Below are 14,740 nucleotides of genomic sequence, written 5' to 3' on the forward strand. Positions count from 1 at the left end.
AAAGTCCGTTGCTCTCCGTTGGATCTTCTCTATCTATTATATCAACCCTATCTGCTACAGATCCCACACCAGTGAGCAGTATTCAAGCAGTTGGCGAACAAGTGTACTGTTACCTGCTTCCTTTGTTTTCGGACTGCATTTCCTTAGGATTCTTCCAATGAATCTCAGTCTGGCATCTGCTTTACCGACGACTAATTATATATGGTCATTCCATTTTAAATCACTCCTAACGCCTACTCCCAGACAATTTATGGAATTAACTGCTTCCAGTTGCTGATCTGCTATATTGTAGCTAAATGATAAAGGATCTTTCTTTCTATGTGTCTTCGCAGGACATTACACTTGGCTACATTGAGTTTCAATTGCCATTCCCTGCACCATGCGTCAATTCGTTGCAGATCCTCCTGCATTTCAGTACAATCGTTTCTCTATCCCTCTGTCGTCTATTTCGATATCTACCATTTTGTCATCTGTACGACAATCTAGAGAAGGAACTACAGTGCAGTGTTCCTCTGTGAAACAGCTTTGGAAAAAGACATTTACTATTTCGGCCTTTAGTCTGTCATCCTCTATTGCAGTACCATTTTGGTCACAGAGTGTCTGGACATTTTGTTTTGATCCACCTACCCCTTTGACATAAGACTAAAATTTCCTAGAATTTTCTGCCAAGTCAGTACATAGAACGTTACCTTCGAATTCGTTGAACGCCTCTCGCATAGCCCTCCTCACACTACATTTCACTTCGTGTAGTTTTTGTTTGTCTGCAAGGCTTTGGCTATGTTTATGTTTGCTGTAAAGTGCCCTTTGCTTCCGTAGCAGTTTTCTGACTCGGTTGTGGTACCATGGTGGCTCTTTTCCATCTGTTACGATCTTTCTTGGCACATACTCATGTAATGCATATTGTACAATGGTTTTGAACATTGTCCACTGATCCTCAGTACTATCTGTACTTGAGACAAAACTTTTGTGTTGAGCCGTCAGGTACTCTGTAGTCTGCTTTTTGTCACTTTTGCTAAACATTAAAATCTTCCTACCTTTTTGAATATTTCTATTTACGGCTGAAATCACCGATGCTGTAACTGCTTTATGATCGCTGATTTCCTACTCTGCGTTAGCTGTTTCAAATAGTTCGGGTCTGTTTGATACCAGAAGGTCTAATATGTTATCGCCACGAGTCGGTTCTCTGTTTCACTACTCAAGGTAGTTTTCAGAAAATGCACTTAAAAATTCCACTGGATTCTTTGTCTCTGCCACCCGTTATAAACGTTTGAGTCGCGCAGTCTATACCTGGTAAATTAAAATCTCCACCAAAAACTATAACATGGTCGGGAAATCTACTCGAAATATTTTCCAAATTTTCCTTCATGTGTTCTGCCACAACAGCTGCTGAGCCAGGGGGCCCTATAGAGACATCCAATTACCACGTTTGAGCCTGCTTTAACCGTGACCTTCACCCAAATTATTTCACATTTCGGATCTCCGTCGATTTCCTACGATACTACTGCACTTCTTATCGCTATAAACGCGCCTCCCCCTTCACTGTCCAGCCTGTCTCTGCGGTATAAATTCCAATCTGAGTTTAGAATTTCATTACTGTTTACGTCTGGTTTCAGCCAACTTTCTGTCCCTAGCACTATGTGGGCATTGTGACCGTTTATTAATGAGAGCTGTTCTGGGACCGTTCTATAGACGCTCCTCCAGTTTACTATTACCACATTAAAATTGTTATTCCCTGTTGTGTTTTGCCTACTGCTACCTTGTCGCGTCTCAGGAGGCGTCTTGTCGAGCCTAGGGAGGGAATTCTCTAACCTAAAAAACCCACATGTGCACTCCTCACGTATTCCGCTACCCTTGTAGCCGCTTCCTGAGTGTAGTGCACGCCTGACCTATTCAGGGGGACCCTACATTTCTCCACCTGGTAGCAGAGGTCGAGAAATTTGCACCCCAGATCTCCGCAGAATCGTCTGAGCCTCCGGCTTAAGCCTTCCATTCGGCTCCAAACCAGAGGACCGCGATCGGTTCTGGGAACGACACTACAAGTATTTATCTCAGATTCCACCCCGCGAGCGAGGCTTTCCGCCTTCACCAACTCCGCCAACCGCCTGTACGAACTGAGGATGACCTCTGAACCCAGACGGCAGGAGTCATTGGTGCCGACATGAGCAACAATTTGCAGTCGTGTGCACCCAGTGCTCTCTATCGCCGCCGGCAGGGCCTCCTCCACATCTCGGATGAGACCCCCCGGCAAGCAGACAGAGTGAACACTGGCCTTCTTCCCCGACCTTTCCGCTATTTCCCTGAGGGTCTCCATCACCCGCCTAACGTTGGAGCTCCCAATAACTAATAAACCCCTCCCGCCGTGTGCCTGCTCGTACCTTGCTGAAGGAGCGGCCACATGTCCACTCAAAGGCAGAGCGGGCGATGCCACACGGCCAGCCTCCACATTGACCCTCCGCCTCGTGCGACGCGAACGCCGCTGAACCCGCCACTCCCTTTGGGGAGAGGATGGCCCAACTGTGCCCGGTACTCGTGAAGATGTCTTAACAGCAGGGACAGTGGGTGAAGCATGTAACACCTGGGGTGTACCATGCGACGCACCAGACTCCCCACTGCCGCTACACTCCGAGGCAGCAGCCTGAAGACGGCTGACTGCAGCCATCAGCACGTTCAGCTGTTCGCGAACAGTGGCCAGCTCCTCTTGCGTCCGTACACAGCAGTCACACGTCCTATCCATCCTAATAAATCAACAATTTACTGTAGAAAGTTAAGTAATCAACTTTTAACTACACTGGTAATTCACTAAAGGCGGCTGATAGCTGTCTAAACTGTGGGTACTATACACTTCTTGTTGGAAACAATGAAAATAAGCACTAACTGTCTCTGGACTGAATTCAAAACAAACACGAAATCTATCGAACACTATCACTAGTACTCGAAAATTGAAGGTTCCTAAAAGCAAAAACACGCGGAAAAAGAAGTGACAAGTAAGAAACACAGTTAAACTTACATTTACGTAGCTTGCTGCACAGGAGATCTGTTTAATTTTACTTTTGCAAGCGTGATTGAGCATGCAAAAGAAGCATTATGCTTTTCATTTTGGACTTAATACACGCCTTGTTATCAGCTATATCCTTAGGGATCTTCGTATAACTGGACCCTCCTTTTAACAGATCATAATCATGAGCGCGGATGTCGAGGTGTGGTATTCAGCTGTGTGCTTTAGCTGACTCTCTCATTTCTGTCTCGGAAAACTGGGCCAGCATAGCATCCAAGGTGGATTCACGATACCACGTGGCGATAGATGTACTCTTCGATATAACTCGATTATCATCCCAGATGTAGTGGAGGCTTTTCTCCTCAGCAACATCCGGCTGTTTCGGAGAGTGAGTCGACCCACAGCAGAACTCTGTAAGAGGTGGAGCCCCTGCACGCCCGCACCGGCATGATGGCCAACTCAAAAGGTCTACTGCCATCTCTGCATAAGGGTTAGTATTTACTAAAGTGAAGTGTCGCAGGGTGTGGGTACTGCGATGTTTGGATACGTCTGGTTAACGTTAACCATTTATACGCGCTCATCTCGAGATAGATTGGGTCGAAAGCCGAACGATGGGTAGCTGTTTCAAGGGCAGAGGGAAAAAGGTGCGAAGGCAAGCGCCAAGGGGGAAAAAAAACCTCTGCGATAGTTAGGTCGGGTAGTAAGAGTAGTGGCGGATGTCTTGCTGACTGCGATAGGTCGTGCAAGGATGGGTCAAGGTAGAAGCGGGTATCATGCAAGCAGATGGCGTGTCATAAGAGATCAGTCCGTGCTGCAGTTTGGGCTGTGAGAGTGCCCTGCCGCGCTGCGTCAGTAGTGACTTGGCGCTGGGGAAGGCCCAGCTGGCACATCGGTGTCTGGTGCGCGAGCGGAGCGTCGAAGCCGAGCGATCGCAGACGTGCAGCCGCGTAGCGGCACCGCTCCTCGCTCGTTGGCTGCGCTGACAGGCTCAGCGATGGCCGTGGCTGAGTCTGCCCTGTGTAGCGGATTGCGTAGCCCATGCCCTTGAGCGTCCTGATCGCCGTGGTAGCCCACTCGTCGGAGCAGAGCTGGTAGGAGCTGCTAGGAGCGGCTTCCACTTTACGCACCGCGGCGCGTTGTGGCAGTTTTTGGCCACAAGCCCTTCAGCTTGGCTGTGGCTTAGGGTCCATGCCTAGGGGGAGAGCTACGGCGGTGACAGGAAAGCCTAAGAGCTTCCTCATCCCGAAGATGTCGCCACCATCTGTCGCAGTTTCCACTACGACGATGTACAGCCGCGGCCTCTTCTTACTCGTCCGGTTGTGCAGCTTAGTAGTTGCACCCCAGAATCCGGCACATGAAAGCCCCCGTTGGACCGTCTTGTCATCAAAAATCCAAGGCAGCCTCCTGACCAGGCCCTTGGATTGCTTCTCGCGCTGTTTCGGTGCGGTCGTCTTCTGCACAGAGGGTGGATCAACAATGTGGGCGGCCACAGCGGTGGTCAGCCACGCTCGCTGCAGGGTGGCGTCTGAGTCCAGGGACTCTACGCCTACTTCTTCCCTGCACCAGTTAGCTGTGATATCACACATCTCTGCCCACGACCCTCTGCAGCACTTAATGTACAGAGGGGGGACAGTTCGCGCTTTCGTTGCGCATTCCTGGTGGGTTGCGGTGCCCGTTTCTGCCCATCCTATGACGCGCGGACGCGACAGTTTTGCTGTATGGTAGTAACGACTCACGACAATTTGCATTAGTGTCACGCCACAGTCCGAGCACGGCTCCACGGCTCTTCTTCTGGCCGAGCAAAGGTAGCTCGCTTCACCGGTGATGCCCGCGCCTCCGCTGCTCCAGCGCAACTGCAGTCGCAGCAGAGTACTGCGTTACGTTTAATGGCATTGAATCTGGGACCATCTAAGGCTTTGAGGAGCTGTCTTCCAGCACCAGGAGGCATGCTCCTAGAAGAATCTAGCACGTGCTTTGTTCCTCGCAGTAAGTAACTTTATTAGGTCTTCAGCCTGCCTTCAGAGGGCATGCACATCGGCAGCACATATGGCTGGCTCTGATATACTCTCCGGAACTTCGAAAATAGCGCACCCAGAGGGGAAAAAAAGGTACAAATTCGAAACTTTGTAAATAACTATAGTGATGTCTGATATACAAATAAAAGCGTCAATGTCCATGTTCACAGAACGGGCAGTGTCGCTGCAGTCGGGTAGGAGACCCTATTTAAGCGGCGCAAAGTGGACGAGTCACACACGTGACGATCACATCCTGACTCGAGGGGGACGTCAATAGGCGGAGAAAGCCAGGTAGACGTATTCGACGACATAACTCACAGTTAAGCCAGTTTGAGAGGGGCCTGATCATTGGCATGAAAACTGCCGGCTGGTCAAAACGTCGTGTGGTTCGGCAGGGTAAGAGTTAGGACGCTATTGGGTACAATGGACACAAGACGGCACACAAGTGCAACGAATGGGGTTTGAAGCGGCCAGAAAGACGACGAGGCGGGAGGATCAAAGGAGCGTGTGGCAAGCGAGCAGGGATCCTACAGTGACTCGCTCCACGATACTAGCAGATGTATGGCCGCCAGATGTTCCTCAGACCATTTGAAGAAGCCCTGCGGATGCGAATTTGCATTCGAGTCGTCCTTGTCGTGCGCTCACGTTAACACCGAGACATCGGCATCTCTGTCGGCAGTAATAACAAGCCACAGACTGGTGAAACGTGGTGTTTTTAGTGATGGATCCAGATTGATTTTGGGGAGGGATGATAAATGCACACGATTGTGGAGGCAGCCTGGTGGAGGCCACTGTTCCACCGAATGGTTTGCGAGGTCCATCGTAGCCGGCGCCCTCTAATTGTGGTACGTGGAAGCTTAACGGGGCATAGTTATGTTGATGACATTCCTCAACCCCATGAGGGACCTTGCCTATACGATCTACGAGCGGGACTTCTCCCGCAAGATAACTCTCGTCTGCATACAGCTGGAGTTGCTCAGGAATTCCTATGCCATGTTCCGACTCTTCCATTTCCACCCTGCTCTCCAGACTTGTCCTATAGAGCACGTGTGAGACCAGCTGAAACGCGAGATGCCACCGTGTCACTCTGTGCATGATTTGGAGATGACTGTTCAAGATTAGTGGGCCTCTCTGCCTCAGGACATCAGATGCCGGACTGTATTCCGGCATGTACTGCATGCAACAGCTGATCCAACGTGTTATCAAGTTGCACTGTATTTGTCTACTTGTACTCGCTGTATTTGTTTACATTGTAACTGGGTAACCTCTTTTGATGCTAGTCAGTTGTCAGGATGAGCGGGGGTGAAAAACACTAAATAAATTACTTTTTCTCTCTTAAAAACATGTGGGCAGGGTGGGTTCTTCCTTGGCTCGGGTATGAGGTAGAATGAAACAGAATTTTTACATAAGATAACTTTTATTGAAGATTTGTACAATGGTTTCCTCACTGGATTGCTCTGGCTGGGAGAGCGGCAGCTGTGTCGTTTCTAAAGCCTTCTGCTTGCGTGAGCAGCGGCGTCTGATTAAGCGTGGTGGTGTGTATCTCGTGTCGCTGTTTTGTCCAGTTGACTGGAGATGCGCATCGTGAGGTGGCCTGTTTAATTATTGAGAACGAAGTCGTGCATCGGATGGTGATACCTTGGATGTGGTGTCCCAGTGTTTCTCTTCTCTATGTGGCCGCGTGTGTCAGTGTTGTGCGTCGGCCAGCGGAGCGGCGCGGCGGGGGAAGGCCAGTATCCTGGACTCGAACAACGGACTCCAGCTTGCCAGTCTTCGGCTGTCAGATCTTCATCACCAGCTCACAGGTGACTGCTGATATGAGGCCGTCTCCTTCCCGTCCTCACGAGTCACCTGGGTACGTAAAAATCAGTCTTCAAATACCTTCTGACTCCTGTCTTCTGGCGGCGAGGCTGCTGCTTGCTATTTCATTACAGCGGCCGACTTGGTGCTTCTGTGTACGATGTAGTCTCTTCCTACATAATGGTCTTCAGCACTGACTGAACTGTACTGGAACTGAACTCGAACCGAAACTGAACTGCGGACTACTGTCGGGCCCACTGCGTCTCGCGTATTCATTCACTTCAGTTCACTGGAGGTGAACGACTTCACGGTCACTGCCTCTTCTGTCACCTTTAAAAGCTTTTCGAAGAATCTTCTTAACGTCGGTCATTGGCTCTTGGAATGTAGGCGAGGACCTTTGCTCACATGCGACAATTGAGAAACACGTGAGCCGGTCGGGCGATGCCCTGACGGCTGAATCGACAGCTTCCACTTATGTGGGGAGGGCGATGGCTTCTCCTGAACGTGCTGAGTTGCAAGCACCGGCCGTTGCCACTGCTGCTCTGCCCGCTGTTTGCCAGTGTGTAACTCTTCTAAACTAAACTAAGTTTACATTTATTTTCTAATTTCTACTTCACTTCACATTGATTTCACTAATTTATTTACCTATCTTAAGTACCACTCAACAACATGTCTTGATTTTGAGATCAGGTGAATCTGTAATCTGTCTCATTATGTCTAATAAATTTCATTTGTATCAGATGTTCCCCTCTTGGTGCACTGTTTTCAATGTTGCTGAGTCTACATAAAAAAGAGGAGGACACCGTGCACTGGACAGTCATATGTGTGCATTTTACCTGCAGTTGCAGCTCGATCACTGAAGTAGTGTGCATGATTCGCTCTGGGTGTGAATGAGATCGACCACGTGCACATGCTGAGAAAGATTCATGCACCTGTATGTGTCCCTCTACTTGCGTGTGAGGCAAGCACAGGTGCAGGGCGACTACACTCAGGGGTCACGGGTGTAAACATAACTCAATGGGTGTTTTAATCGGTACGGTAACTGACTTCACATGTAAGACGTAACGCTCACTACGATAAAATATTTTCAGTACGAGGGCACAAGGTCGCGCAGAGCATTCGCTGCGTACGACTACATCAAGTCGCTGGTGCAGCCGGACGTGTTCACGCGCTACGGCGTGGACTGCTACCTGACGGCGCTCGGGCTGTGCGTGCGGCCTGAGTACCGGGGCCAGGGCGTGGGAGAACAGCTGCTGAGGGCGCGCTGGGACCTGTGCAGGGCCCTGGGCATTCCGCTCACCCTCACCTGGTTCACCGCCACGGCGTCGCAGGTAAGCACCGCCCCCTGCTCTCAGTCCGCTACCGACGCCAGCCCAGAGGGGAAAGCTGCCGTCTCCCAGTACCTAATATCCCGCGTGAAACCTTTGTGGAGCGGGTCAGTTCTCACATTAGAACACGATTTTTAATATTTTCCGTTTTCATACACTATGTGATCAAAAGTATCAGGACACTCCTATGTAATGCACAACTGACCATTAGGTGTCACAAGAGGTGGACCCACCAGTATAAAACTCTACTTCCATATGTCGGAACCACGTTTGTCACGTTTGTTGGGTCTGGTCGTGAATCGTGCTCAGGTGTAGCCTAATGGCAAGGTGACCGTGGAAAATCAGGGTTCGAGACTAATTTTCATTCCATCATACAGCTGATGGTTGTCCATACTAACAAGTGTGGATACACTTCATGTATTACATAACAACCATAATGGCTGTTCCTTTGGACATGCATGCATTTCTCAAGGAACATTGCACTGTAATTCTGAGCGACACAGGCATTGCAGTGTCGTAGTATGAAAGACAGGAGAGTAGCAGCAGCTGCAGACTGGCCCGGCCGGAAGGGCTCGGTGGCTTCTAACGTAGACTAGTCACTGGATGTCACCTGAGTAACGAAGCCCTCAGGGACGTTTCAGCCCTTCTTAAACTATCCAAGCCAACTGTTGGTGATGTGACAGTGAAGTGAAGAAGCCAAGGAACCAGCACAGCTAAAGCGATACCATGCGTGCTCCTTATAATGACAGAGGGGGACCATTGGGAATTGAGATCCAATTACAAACAATGCAGCTAGCACAATGATTGTGCGTGGGGAGTGAAAAGAATCGAGTACACTGTCGAGCAGCTCGTCATGAGCCACAGACATCTGTAGTCAACGGTAAGGACGCTTCAGGTGCTGTAATACCCCGTGGCAGGACGAGGGAAGGTTTCGGCTTAAGAGAATACCTGGAGTACGTACATGCCATCGTGTGAAGTGCGACCAGTAAAGAACACAAGGGGGTAGTGCGGCTGGTTTTCGCGGTTAGACAGCGGTCCCCTTACAGTGATTAAGAAAACGCAAAATACGGAAGATATGAAGACATTTTACGGCACTGTTTACTACGTGCTGTAGATGAACAGTTTGGAGACTGATTGTATCACGTCCAGACGTCAGCCTCCTGGTTTTGGCTTTTGAGAAACCAGGGGCCACCATTCCTCCGCAGACAGTCAAGACACTCAGAAGACTTCAGGTCGTCTTGAAAGCGAATGGTGGACACGTCCAACGTTAATGTACTCTAGTAGTCGTCCGGATACATTTGATCAGGTAGTGTCTAAGAGAACATCTTTCACTGCATAACCTGTTTATTTTCTTTCTGGAGATGCCTCAGATAATACTGATGGGGATGTTCTTCAGCTATCCAAACCAGACGCACTGAAAAATTATAAATTTTAATAAAGCTGACATGTACGACTCCTTCCCCGCCTCCTATCCTTTCTCGCACGCTAGTCCATCATGAGGGCCCATCAAACACGCAAACTATCACATAGCCTTTTTGTTTTAATGGCGTGTTTCTCTCGCCCACTTGTTCTGAGGAAATTACTATGTTACACAGCCAGTTACCGACTGAAAGTTACTGTCATCAGATCACGCTAACATCCAACATATTTGACTGAATACTTCGAGTCTAATAGTAGTCGTATTTTGAATTCAGTTACTCAAAGGACTGATCTCGTAATAATTTAAAAACGCAGACCAGTGAACAGCATGTTCTGAACTATATCAAGAACTAACATACAATCTGTCATGGTGATCAATTCCACGCTGAAACCGGCTGCGTAAGAAGGACTGATTCGTGTGAATAGTTGGATGATACAATCAGAACATTAATGAGTAGCAACTGTTACCTCTGCCTATTAAAACTGCCATGGATGATGAAACCACTACAAAAAAACTTAATAACAAATTTAAAAATAGCGTTCTACATGTTAGAGCGCGGAAAGTCAGAATTTTGGACGTGATAGGGAAGCTAGAAAAATCTGAAAATGGAAAGGCAAAATATCAGTGTAGAAATAGTGGGGGTCACTGAAGAGAAATGGGAAGAAGATGACGAGTTCTCCTAGGGCGAACGTAGGGTAATATCAGCATCAGCATAAACCGAATGTTTAGCGTATAAAGCGAGTAGTATTCGTAAGTTAGGGTAGAAACTGAGTTACTGCGAACAGTTCAGGGAAATGGTTGTTCTCTTCAGAACCGACAGCAAACAAATGTTGACAACAATATATCGGTACACATCCCGTCATCACAAGCTGAAGATGTAGAGATAGAGACAATATATGAGAATATTGAAAGGGTAATACAGTTTTCAAAATGAGATGATAGCCTAATAATTACGAGAGATTGGAATGCGGTTGTAGGGAACGGAAAAGATGACAGAGCTTAAAAAAATATTCGCTGGGTACTATAAATGAGACAGAAGAAAGGCTAACTGCGTTCTGTAACGAATTTTAGTTTGTAAAACCACAAGAGGAGGAGTTATGCTTGGAAAAGCCCTGGAGATACAAGGATATTCCATGGTAGATTACATAATGATCAGACAGAGGGTGTAGATGCTACGGTAATGAATTCCATAGTAGACAGTTAAGCTGAACAGGAATGTACATATCTAAAAATTGCAATCGCTGAAGTTGGACAGATAAATGTAGTGACAAGGAACATAAGTGCGAAGAAAACTTGAGTAACAGAGGAAATACTTCAATTGATTGAAGAACTAAGTACAAAAATATTCAGCGAAAGACAGGAATTCAGCAATATAATTCACTAAGGAATGAAATAAATAGGAAGTGCAAGGAAGCTGAAGCGAAATGGTTGCAGAACAAATGTCAAGAAAGCGGAAAGAAATTGTCATCGGAAGGACTGTTTCAGCACAAAGAAAAATCGAAACAGCTTACTGAGAAATTAAATTCAAAGACGTCAACATTAAGTGTGCAGTGGGAATTCCACTGTTAAGCACAGATGACAAAACGGATAGGTGGAAAAAGGACGTAAATGGCCTCTTCGAGGGGGAAGGACATGTCTGATGACGTGACAGAAGATTAAATGGTAGTGAATATGGAAGACGCAGAGGATACGGTATTAGAGTCAGAGTTTAACCGAGCTTTTGATGTAAAAGGGACAGGTAACATTCATTCGGAATTCCTGAAATCATTTGGAGAATTAGCAAACACACGACTTGGTGTGTATAGTCTATGGGATTTGTGACATACTATGAGAATTTCTGAAAAATATCACCCACACAATCCCGAAGACAGCAAAGACAGATACGTGTGAGAACTATAACACAATCGACATCACAGATCACGAATCTGAGTTGCTGACAAGAAAGATATACATAAGAATGGAATGAAAGTTGAGCATTTGTTAGAAAACTGTTAAGTTTGCATTGGGAAAGATAATCGCGCCAGAGAGGCAGTGCTGGAACCAAGACTTAAGAAAAATTAAGACATGTTCGTAAGATTTGTCTATTTAGAAAGAGCGTTCGTCAAAGTAAAATAGTGAAAGGCATTCGATATTTTGAGGAAGATAGTAATGAAATATAGGAATAGGATGGTATACTTTGTGTGCATGAGCCAAGTCGGTGCAATAAGAATTTTGGATAGAGAACGTAGTGTTCAGATTAAAAAGTGTGTAAGGAATGCTGCATTTCGCCCCTTTAGTACAGTAGCGGGATTAAAATACGAGGCAAAATAATATTAATAATATTATTCGGTGCTGGGATTGCTATCATCAGTAAAAGTGAAAAAGTTGAATGGAAATATCAGTCAGATGAGTTCAGAACTTGGTTAGACAGTAAACCGAGGATCAACTAAAGTAATGATGAATAGTAGAGACGAGATCTGCGATTAACTTAACATCAAAACTGGTGACTAGGAAGTTGACGAAGTTAAGGAAGTCTGCTTCCCTGGAAGCAAAGTGACATATGCCCGACAAAGCAAGGAGGATGTATAAAGTAAACTAGCACAGGAAAAGAGGTTTTTCGTGACCAAAAGAAATTTAGTATTATCAAAAATAGGGCTTAATTTTAAAAAGAAATATTCAAGAAAGTTCGTTTGAAGCATAGCTCTGTATGGTAGCTAATCATGGATTGTGGGAAAACAAGAAGAGAAGATGACCAAAGCATTGGAGATGTGGTGCTGTGGAAGGAAGTTGAAGAGTGAGTGACTGATAAGGAATGAAGAGACTCCCCGCAGGTTCGGAGAAGAAAGGAGCGTATGGGAAACTCCGATAAGAAGAAGGAAACATTTCGTAGGAACTGAATTAAGAGACCACAGAATTACCTCTATGGCACTAGAGAGTAGAAACTATAGCGAAAGATAGAGCTTGTAATATGTCCAACAAATAACTGAAGATGTATGGCGCAAGTGCTACGCTGAGATGAAGACATAAAGAGGTTGCCTCTAATGAATTCGTCGCAGACCGCATCGAATCAATCAGAAGACTATTGTCTCAAAAAAAAAAAAAAAAAGTTTTGGGCTATCTTCACATACAGAAGGATCTAAAGTTCAATGTGGACTTTGGATAATGGTGCAGTGTGGAATTTTTCACATCAACAAATCTTTGCCAGAGATGGAAGAAGCGGTAAGAACCGAAATAATCCCAGGACCAAGACTGCATACCTCTGGATTGATGGTCTGTCACTTGGACATTGAGCCACGTCATAGTTTTCGTTTCATGGTCAGCAGCTTCACTTTATACTCAAAGCGTTTCGAGACAAGCGCTGTCAACCTTTAAGAATTTCTTAGGTCATCGGAATACGTCAGGCTAGGTGATTTGCAGTACGTTCGCTGTGTCCGGGAAATAGTAGGAAATTATCAATGGGACAAGTTGGGTCACAGCAAAACATTTAAAACACAGGTAGTGTGAATAACAACGCCTTCAGTCAGAAAAATTCCATGTTTTATTAAATCACACAATGTATTTTGGACCCACAGGTGCAAATAGTTTAATGCGCTATTTGATTCTCATGTTGAACGAGGTGATGTGTAACGTATGTTTCTGTTGTGAGAAGTTTAAATTTTAAATTTCGGATTTCGCGAATCAAACAAAGAAAATCAATCAACAAAAAGGGAAAAATTTATCAACTGTTCACAACTGCAGCAGTCTTCAATAACATTAATTAATCGTATTGAATTTGATTTCTATTTGCTCACACAATGAGATCTATGGACAGTTGTTTGTTTCTTCTCAATTGGCGAGTAATTGCTGGCAATGTTAACACATAATTAGTTATTTTCTGTCACTTTCTATCATCAAATGTAAAATCAAAACCTTCAGAATTATATAATATGAATAGAGAGGAGAGTATGGTCCTCAGTGTATCCACGACTCATCAGATTGTGATACTGATATATAAAAAAAAGTATAAATTACAATAAGCACAATGGATTAACAATTTTATAAAGGAATATTGAATTACTGTTTGCATAATAGACTTTATGCTTTATACACACAGAGATTTCTATTTATTGAGGGCAGCTGATATGGCTAAGCTCAGATACTAAAGACAGAAAGCTCTTCTCCATCTTTGGCAAGAGTATCTCATCCTCATGGCCAATAAGATTCAAATATCATCGACGTGCTTCTGTTACACAAGATAAGGAAGGGAAAAGGGAATAGCTATGGAAGCGATTTTTCGGTTTCATGACCTTCAAAGATCAGGGATGAAATAAAGTCCTACTTTCTGTCTTCTTACCTTATAGTTACTTTGGCTTAAACCTGTTCAATAGGACTCTTCCGATTGGAGATTCTTTATCTTATATGCCTTTCTTTAAGCTCTCCACCATCCTCGACATACATTATTGTCGAAAACTCATTTCTTGCTTATGGCATGCAGCACTAACTGCGATTTCGGGTGGCTGGGATCTGGATACCATTGTAATTGGGTCTTTGTTCACAGGTACTGGCTGAACGAATTGGTTTCGAAATGCTGGCTGAAGTACCATATGCTGAATACGACGATCCGGACATTAAAAGAAGCAGTACGCCCACCACAAAGCTGATGGCAGCACGAATAACGTAGTCGGATCTAACAGATTTTCTTTCTTTTTTCTGTATAATCTTGCCTATGTGTCACAGTTGCACACATATTTTCTATACCAAAGACACAACCACTGAAATAAAGTTTCAAGATCGTTCAGTAAGTATCTGTATGTACACTTGGAATAAAAAGTATTATAATTTGATTATGTGTTACACCACAAAATTTCACTTGAAGACCGGTACACACTTCTGGAACACTTACGATTTAGCACAAACCATATGCAGCACAATGATGGAGGGAAGTTTTGGTGTTACGAATCCAGTTGCGTCATTTGACAGGAGAAGAAACAATTACTTATTGAAATGATCAACAGTTACTCTCTTCTCCTTACAGTGCTCCTGCAAGCCTTTCCTACACCAGTCTCCAATTACTATGGAACACTTTTGACAAGATGCTGGATGTAGTGAAAATAGCTGTTGTATTTCTCGCCTAAAAGTTATAGTAGCTTATAAAGATAAATTACGCCTTTCGTCCTGCAAAAATGGTTGGTTGTACTGATTTTAACACCTACTAAAAGCGAAA

The 14,740-nt window shown here is 45.4% G+C and overlaps 1 protein-coding gene across 1 annotated transcript in view; it reads left to right on the forward strand.

Annotated features, from left to right (window-relative positions):
* The window catches only part of LOC126458624 (uncharacterized), a 65,104-nt gene extending 50,744 nt beyond the window's left edge, over window positions 1–14,360 (forward strand). The window contains exons 3-4 of the mRNA XM_050095791.1: window positions 7,902–8,141; window positions 14,075–14,360. Coding sequence (XP_049951748.1) covers window positions 7,902–8,141; window positions 14,075–14,197 — 363 coding nt within the window. The 3' untranslated portion in view covers window positions 14,198–14,360. The remainder of the gene's footprint in view (window positions 1–7,901; window positions 8,142–14,074) is intronic.
* Window positions 14,361–14,740: the final 380 nt, after the last annotated feature.

The sequence above is a fragment of the Schistocerca serialis genome, chromosome 2 (genome assembly GCF_023864345.2).
Source record: "Schistocerca serialis cubense isolate TAMUIC-IGC-003099 chromosome 2, iqSchSeri2.2, whole genome shotgun sequence".
In the NCBI taxonomy this organism is placed as follows: Eukaryota; Metazoa; Arthropoda; class Insecta; order Orthoptera; family Acrididae; genus Schistocerca; species Schistocerca serialis.